At 44.6% G+C, this 8,930-nt stretch overlaps 1 protein-coding gene across 1 annotated transcript; it reads right to left on the bottom strand.

The window, feature by feature from the left end:
• Window positions 1–1,304: 1,304 nt before the first annotated feature.
• On the bottom strand, window positions 1,305–8,328 carry LOC137422311 (protein FAM200C-like). Its single transcript, XM_078772625.1, has 2 exons — window positions 7,930–8,328; window positions 1,305–3,020 (listed from the first exon to the last, which is right to left on the bottom strand). Exons 1-2 carry the CDS (start codon window positions 8,326–8,328, stop codon window positions 1,305–1,307), a joined length of 2,115 nt encoding a protein of 704 aa, XP_078628751.1.
• Window positions 8,329–8,930: the final 602 nt, after the last annotated feature.

The raw sequence follows: 8,930 nt of genomic DNA, 5'->3' as shown, positions 1-8,930 counted from the left end.
CCAACCAGATACTGTGTCTCCCAACCAGATACTGTGTCTCCCAACCAGATACTGTGTCTCCCAACCAGATACTGTGTCTCCCAACCAGAGACTGTGTCTCTCAACCAGATACTGTGTCTCCCAACCAGATACTGTGTCTCCCAACCAGATACTGTGTCTCTCAACCAGATATTGTGTCTCCCAACCAGATACTGTGTCTCCCAACCAGATACTGTGTCTCCCAACCAGATACTGTGTCTTCCAACCAGATACTGTGTCTCCCAACCAGATACTGTGTCTCCCTCTGGGAAGTCTACCAGAATGATGGTGATGAAGCAATCATCGTATTTCCTGTGACAGACGTCCATTAATTAAATAAATCACGAAGCCTGCCATGTCCACACCAGGTAATCCTTAAAGGTTGAAAGTCCAATCAATGGCAGCGATGGTTGAAGGTTTAGGTGGAATGTCTATGGACTTCGGGTCCTGCACTAGTGCACATCCTCGGCAGTTTTCAGTACGGGGAGCTTCCAGCTATCAGCCTTTTGGGTGAGTTCAGAAAGTTTTCCAACTCTTTTGTTGTGCAGAGGCACATCTCTTTCTTGCAGATATGTTTGGAAGTATTTTCGGCTTATTCTAGAAACTTTCTGAGCCATTTCAGGTAACAATCCTTCTCTGGCATGCACGATATATTTTTCTGTTGCTCCGAACACCCGCCATTTCCTGGGGTTTCTCAGCGAGGGCACCGAGTATTCTGGGGTGGATTAGGATATTTTGAAAGTCACGTATTGTTTGAACCCACATTAGTGAACACCCACACTGTAGAGCAGGGGTCGGCAACCTTTTTGACATGAAGTGCCAGTTTGAAATGTTCTTGTTAATTAGTGTGCCATATCAACATTAAGTTTAACATTAAGTTTAATAATGACACCACATAAAAAAAATATTTCCAACAGACATGGAATTTTATTCCATCCATATAGGCTACATGCATAGCAACAACATTTTAAAGAAACATTTATCTCTCATAATCAGGACATTATAATGATCATTTTATCATTGTAAAATTTGTCCCCAATGAGGTTACAAATTATATGTATGGACCCCATTTCAAAACACTGCTTTCAGTAACTCATTTACAAAGTATTGCATTGGAAACAAATGTCAAAAAGGGAGAATAAACTGTATCAAACAGAAATACCAGAACTATATAAGAATGCTGCCATCCTCATGAAAACATCCACATCTGAGTTGGAAAAAAAGAAATGGACAAACAGCTACATATGCAAACCCATGTGTACTACAAATAAACAGATGCCTACCAGTCAGTGTGATCCCTGGCCCTGCTTTCCTTTGCTGAGCTCCATTATCTGGGGGTCGTAGTTAGTCACTTTAAGTTGCACACATGCTTCGGAGTGGTCGGTTGTCAAACGACTGCGGGAGGGGCTGAGCACGTTCTTCATGTGTGAGAATATCTGCTCACAGAGGTACGTTGACCCGAAGACTGACAGCAAAGCCAGTGCAACGTTCCGGAGACAGCTGAACTTCTTCGGCACGGATGTCCAGCAGGTGAAGATGCAGGTTCCGTGATCTTGCACTGCCGTGGTTTCTAGTCGTTTCCGTAGCTCTGTAAACTTAGTCACCCACAGTGTTGAACTCTTCAGCTCAATCAGCTGCATTTCCATGTCCTGTGTATCCAACCAGTCTATCAGAGATAAATCCAATTCGTGTCCATCAAAGCTGTCTGGCTTGATCAAGAAAGAGAACATGGGTCCATACTTCTGAAAGTCCCCAAATCGTGTTGTGAACTCCGACTCAAGCTCGCTCATGTATTTGCATATTTCAGCGGTGCTGATGCTGTGCTGCGAGGACAGCTCCCTTACGTGTCTGAAGTAGCGGAAAGTTGAGGTAGCAACATCGCTTGAAAAGATTGCTAGCTTGCCGACAAAAGCCGTCCATGTGTCGAACATGTCCAAAACAGTTTGCCCTGCACCTTGCAGTCGGAGATTGAGCTCGTTGAGGTGTCCCGTAATATCCGTGAGAAACATAAGTTTCACAACCCACTTCTCATCCTCGAGTTCTGGGTAGTTTTGGCCCTTTTCAGCCAGGAAGGCCTTGATGGCATCAAAGCAGCTGACAAACCGCTCCAAAACTTTTCCGCAGCTTAGCCACCTAACCGCTGAGTGGAGAGGGATATCTTTGCATGTGCAGTTCATTTCCTCGAGCAGGGACTGGAACTGTCGGTGTGTCAGAGCAGATCGCTTAGCTATGAAGTTAATAACCTTTACTACCGTAGCCATAACCTCATTAAGATCTGAATTTGACATCTTTGCACAGAGGTTTTCTTGGTGTATTATGCAGTGGAGTTTCATGATGGGGTGACCGACTTTTTCCTCAATTAATCTGACAGCTCCCCTCTGTTTCCCGACCATGCTGGGGGCGCCATCTGTTGTCACTGCAAAAATCTTCCTGATGTCAATCCCTCGCTCCTCAAAATGTTCCATAAACACCTTGGCTATGTCCTCACCTTTTGTTGTGTCAGACATTGGCTTTAAGCAGCAGAGTTCCTCTCTTACAGTCGAATCACAGTATCTTGCCATGACTGCCAAACGTGGTATGTCATTCACGTCCACGCTTTCGTCAAGTGCAATGCTAAATACCACAGCATCTTTTAATCCAGCTATTTGCTGCGCACTGACATTTTCTGCCATTTCTTCGATGCGTCGCTCAACACTTCTAGCTGACATGGGAATATCTTTTATTCTTGATTTGATTGTCTCTTTGTTTGGTAAGCCTTCAAACAGAACCTCTGAGCTACAGAGAAAAGCCTCCTTAATATATTCGCCATCAGTCAATGGCTTTCCGCGTTTCACAATGCAATGAGCAATGCGATAGCTTGCTTCAGTCGCATGGTTTTTAGCAATGGCAAAGATTTTGAGGGTGTTGGCTTGCTTCCCATACCTGGACACGGCACGTTTGATGGATTCTGCCTTGTCTGCCTGATCTTTGAAAGTTTTCTCGTGCTTTGTCTCAAAATGGCGCTTAACACTCGATGTTCGACAAACAACATTTTCAAAACATAAAGTACAAACAGCGCGGTCCTTCTGAAGAACAAAACCCCACTCTTCTGTCCATGAGGGCTGGAATGCCCGAACCTTTACTTCAGCTTTCTTAGCTAGTGGGGTTGCCATCAATCTTCCGAACCTGAACTGCTTCACTGCAATTCCTGTGGGAAATGTGAGTGGGAGGCGGTAGTCGGTACCGTAAATCAAACTAAATAAGACAGGCCGCGTGTTACGAGAAAAACTACGATCCCCATTTTCGTTACTAAAACCTCATAAAAAAACTTAAAATAATGACGAGATTAATATTAAAACGCAGAAGTCAGCCTGAATGATAAAGAGTGGAGATGCAGCCACTGACCACCAGATGTTAACCGCACAGCCGCTCTTACAGCACCTGAGGTTGCCGCGGAGCGCGAATGGCGTATCGGAAGGCACCAGGCCTGCATCTCCCGTTTTATATCTGCGATTATTATACAATTCAGAATAATGATGAGATTAATATTAAAACTCAGAAACCAGTCCGAATAATAATAAAGAGTGGAGATGCAGCCGCTGACTACCGGATGTTAACAGCACAGCCGCTCTTACAGCACCTCAGGTTGCCGCGGACGGCGTATCGGAAGGGACCAAGCCTGCATCTCCCGTTTTATATCTGCGATTATTATACAATTCAGAATAATGATGAGATTAATATTAAAACTCAGAAACCAGTCCGAATAATAATAATAATGAGTGGAGACGCAGCCGCTGACCACCGGATGTTAACAGCACAGCCGCTCTTACAGCACCTCAGGTTGCCGCGGACGGCGTATCGGAAGGGACCAAGCCTGCATCTCCCGTTTTATATCTGCGATTATTATACAATTCAGAATAATGATGAGATTAATATTAAAACTCAGAAACCAGTCCGAATAATCATAATGAGTGGAGATGCAGCCACTGACCACCGGATGTTAACAGCACAGCCGCTCTTACACAACTGAGGTTGCCGCGAATATTGTGTTTGAATGCGCCCGGCCGGCATCTCATGTTGATGTTGTGCATCTTTGATTATATTATTCCAGTAAAATAATTTGGGATTGGAATGGTGACTCTGCTCTGATCCATCCATCTACCTCATCACCCTGCACCATCACACCGGAATAATGTCATAGTGCAACATGCGCAACAGCCAATGGCTGTTCAAGAGGTGGTTTGGCACGCAGCGGAGAGGACATTGCTTTCGCCAGCGTGCCAATGATTATGCTGCCGCGTGCCAATGGTGGCACGCGTGCCAATGGTGGCACGCGTGCCTAAGGTTGCCGACCCCTGCTGTAGAGCATAAACACATTTTCTCAGGGTAAATTTTAAAAACAATACCAGACTTGCTGTCTGAAATCCTTTCACAAATCCATCTTGAATTGTCCACAGAAAAAGGGTGAAATTGAGCAAAAATTTAAGCCAATTGTCTTGAGATATAAATTACACTGCATATACAAGTTGAACATGTGACACCCAAAATGTGGCTCTCATGCCACATTTGGCTCAATACATTATTATGTGCTCCTCCCCAAACCCTGGTCACGGTGTACCTCCGAGCCCCGAAAGGAGTCACGGCAGAAAGATGCGTTATTCTGTGTGTCAATGACCAATGGTGAAACCACACCAATTGTTACCAAAAAACAAGTATTGTATTAAGGTCACACAAGAATAACAGCACAAGAACAATATTAATCAATTGTACAACAAATATTATATCATTCCTATGATGGTACCATCAGTTTCTTACAATATAACTCACTGTGCTCCAAGTGAGCGAAAAGAACATTCCCAAAGTCTCTGTCCCGGCACCAAGCCAAAGTCGATCCACGCTCCGGTGATCGCAAGAAAAATGTCGTATCGAGACCAGAATCCAGTTCGGCTGACAGTCACGCTGCCAAAGAGGTGCAAACGTGCCCTCAAAAGGCGACTGGGAAATCACACCTTTGGGTATGAACATTCAACAGCTCCCAAACGGAGAACCACAAATTCCCAATCGAAATCCACATTACACACGCAAACCAGGCTAATGGCTGGGTGCGGTGAAATGGCTGGAGCGAGGTGAAAAGGCTGGAGCGATGTGAAATGGCGGGAGCGAGGAAAAATGGCCGACAGGCCCGTACTGGAGGCGTACCTGCACTCCAACAACGATTCTCTTTGGAATCAACCGCAAAACCTGTCACGCAGGTTTATCTGTCACAGCGATCACAACTCTGTCGCAGGAATCCCTTTCCCAGGAAACCCAAAGTTCGCTCGTGACCCCCGTTCGCCAGCGTCTCCTCGAGACCTCAAAGCAGCTCGGCTTTTCTTCCCGACCTCACTTGTTCGGCTTTTTTTCTTGCTCTTCTTCTTCTTCTGGTTCCTCCCGATCCGGTTTCCGGTTTCTTTTAAAACACTAATTTTTTTACCTTTTGAAAACAGTTATCTCCATTTCACTTAAACGATAACAATAATAGTACATGGAACCAAAAATGCTTACAATGGATGAAAACCACAACGACGGAAGTGACGAATCCGTAACATACATGTACAACTCGCACATGTAAAACATACAAACCACTGTTCCGTCGCCACACTTCTCCCATCCTTTTCGCCCCTCCGTCCTCCCCAAAGTCCCCCCTCCGGCTCCTCCAGGATTCACGCATTTCCCCAGAATCCCACACCAGATTGCCTTCCCCAATTCCAAGTTGAAGACCCACCTCTTCATCCCTCGATTCTCTCACCTGTAGAACGAATTCCTTGCATCTGTTTCCTCTTGTCCCTCCCTCCCACCCTCTAAGAGTTCTGCCCGTAGTCACTTCGTCCTTTCTCCCATACACACCAATGCTCTCTTATACTCTCTCTCACCTCTGCCTACTCTCTGCTCTCATCTGCTGTGGACAGACATGGTGCCATCGTTCACAATCCTCGATTCATGTGAGCAATTATTGTTTTTAAGAATCAATATTTATTTTTTCTTCCTTACAGGAAAACCGATTTGCCGGATTAATAAGCACCTCCACCAGCAAACAAAATTGTATTTCTGCACCAGCAAAACGCTGCCTGAAGTGGCAAATTAATTGCATGGTTAGGCTGTTGTAGCTAGCTGCATGTTCGAGGGGAGGCAGGTGTTTATTATGTTTTCGGGTAGTTAGTGCAGTGCTGTGTAAACCGTCCATTCACAATGCACTCACATGCGGGAGGGGAAATGTTTGTATTTTTGCCCCATTTCCACCTGAGACAATTTCATCATTGTGAGTCAAGCCTGTCCAGTAATCACATTCATTATATTTCGATTTTTTGGAAAACCGAAGGAATATTCGAGTAGGTAAAAGCACCTTTATGACAGTTTCACAGTGTAACAGCATGAATTACACAAGATGCCACTGGACGTGCTTCAATTAAATGAATTATTTAATCCAACAGCATCCCTGACTTGAGAGGACGTGCTCACCAGTTTCTCTGTTAGTCATTTAATTTATTGCTACATTGAGTTAGAGGAAGACAGCGGTTTATAGGTCATTCCGGTGCTCTATATTCTGGGTTCTGCATCTCAAAAGCTCCGCTCTTCTCATGAATAGGATATGTAGACAGGTAGATGACTTTTATGTTTACTTTTTATGACCGTTTAGGACACCTTTACTGCACTCAGATGAATAGTGCATACAAGATGCACTTTTTGCTAAATACTTCATTCGCCCCGTACCCTCATCGCCATTTAAACAAATTTTGCTTTAAAATTATTAACAACAATAACTAGATGGTATTCATAGAATACTTACCCTGCGCAGTGAACTAGGTGTGAGCCAAGTCGTCTGTTCTTGAAGGTTTTTTTTCCCCTTTGATCCAATATGGCTGCCAGACCACGTGAGCGATGACATCATAAATTTATATTCCCTAATATAATTGTTGTGGAGACAAATCTCAAATTTCAAACTGATCAGACTAAGCGTTGTCCCTGTCGAATTATGACGTCATAAGTAAGGCACCAATGACGTCATCGTTAACAACACTTATTCCCCATGTGGAGTTATTTACAATGAGCCACGTTTCAATTTTTTCCATGGAGCGGTTTTGGAGATATAGAGGTGCCACGTTTATCGGTTTTTCCAATATCGGCACCTGTAAAATGTGACCTATGACCTCATAATTATTTTTAAAATTCTACCAGAGGAGGCGCTCCTATGGTGAAAACTTCGTGTCCATCGGACTAACAGTTGCCGAGAATTTTTTTTTAATACTGATCAGATCAATCATTGTCCTTGTCGAATTATGACGTCATAATGAAGGCACCAATGACTTCATCAACAACATATCTTATTCCCCATGGGGAGGACATGATAATGAGTTACAATTTTTTCCATTGAGTGGTTTCGGAGATATAGAGGTTTAACGTTCTTCCAAGATGGCGTCCGTACCACGTGAGCTATGATGTCATAATTATGAATAAAAAATTAATGCAACGCTGAGGCATGGTCTGATCCTTTCAATGACCTGATCTAACATGTTGTTTCGATGACCCAATCTAACATAGTCCGCGGCCGATGAAGACCAGCCATGGACGAAGAGCCGGTCGGTCTTTACTCCGAGGCGATAAACCCAAAAATTGGCGGTACATTTTTGCGTGCGCGGGACGGGATCAAAATGCTTACCTGCACGGATGAAAGCCACATGCGTTTATCCTCGGACCCAACACCATGCAAACAAGACACAACAAAGAATATGCAACAATAATAACGGTTTAATGAAAGTAAATGCAATCCGATAAAAAGAATGTTGAGATAAAACAAATCCGACGGTGAGACGTCCCCACTCAGAGACGAAACAGACAAGGGGAAAGATTAAATAAAAATAAAACAATGTTCATTTTATATCGGCCGGCACTCACCTGCTCAACGAGACTTTCAGGATCTTGCTGGTCGTCGAAACTTGAAGCCCCACAGGTGGGAAGCTCATAAGATGGCCACTCCTCGGCACCACAAACGTGAGGTCCTCTTTGAGGGCAGTCCTCCCGCGGGTCCCTCTGCCGTACGGGGAAGCACAACGCAGACCCACAAACTGCCACAAACACCTCCTCCTCACGATCGCTCATGTCCACCCAAGCTCTGGAAGTTCTCCTCACGATCGCAACGATTGCACCCGAGACAGCCGCAGCCGAGAGCCAGAGACAAAGGCGTCCGCCCCACACGAAAGCCAGAATAAGAGAGCCAGGGACAAAGGACCAAGAGCAACCGCCTGGTCCGATAGCCCGAACAAGAGAGCGAGAGACCGATTCTTCTTTCTCCATTCTCGAAGTCTCTTGATGACGTCACCCTGACTAATCATGCACTTCGGGGGCGGGGGCTCACGACCATCTTCATCGCACAGCGATTCTACGCCTCTACTGGGCAGGGCTTAGTTGCCGATTACGATTCCTTCGAGGCGGGGTTTATTTGTCGATCGTAATGTTCGGATCCTGTCGGCATTTATGCCGGTAGTTGTGGTTTAATGGAGCGCTCATTGTTATTACCCTCGCCAGAGGAGAGGGTATTGCATTTGAGTCCGTTTGTCTGTCTGTCTGTTTGTCCGCACAGAATAAATGAGATTTTGTCTGCAGCCATTGGTCCGATTGACAGGTAACCTTCACCATAGGTGAAGTAGAAATGTTCTTCGAAGAAGTTGAAGAAGTAGAAAATCTTCACCAAAGGTGAATAATCATCTTGTATAATTTTTTAATGATAACTATGACGTCATAGGTCATGTGGTATGGGCGCCATCTTGAAAAACTTATTGAAACTTATTGAAAAACTTATTGAAAAAAAACTTAGTGATGATGTCATAAGTGCCTCCGTTTTGACGCCATAATTCGACAAGTACAAAACTTAATCCGATCAGGATGAAATTTCTTGG

This window comes from Myxine glutinosa, chromosome 2, assembly GCF_964187855.1.
Source record: "Myxine glutinosa chromosome 2, kmMyxGlut1.1, whole genome shotgun sequence".
Taxonomy (NCBI): domain Eukaryota; kingdom Metazoa; phylum Chordata; class Myxini; order Myxiniformes; family Myxinidae; genus Myxine; species Myxine glutinosa.
This window is presented reverse-complemented; position numbering and strand designations above follow the sequence as displayed.

What these genes read in the sequence shown, in the direction of transcription:
- LOC137422311 (XM_078772625.1), bottom strand. Translation starts at nt 8,328, where the DNA reads ATGGAGAAAGAAGAATCGGTCTCTCGCTCTCTTGTTCGGGCTATCGGA. An exon ending in CTGAAAGTCTCGTTGAGCAG is followed by an intron (nt 3,021 to 7,929) that starts GTGAGTGCCGGC and finishes TCGAGTGTTAAG; the next exon opens with CGCCATTTTGAGACAAAGCA.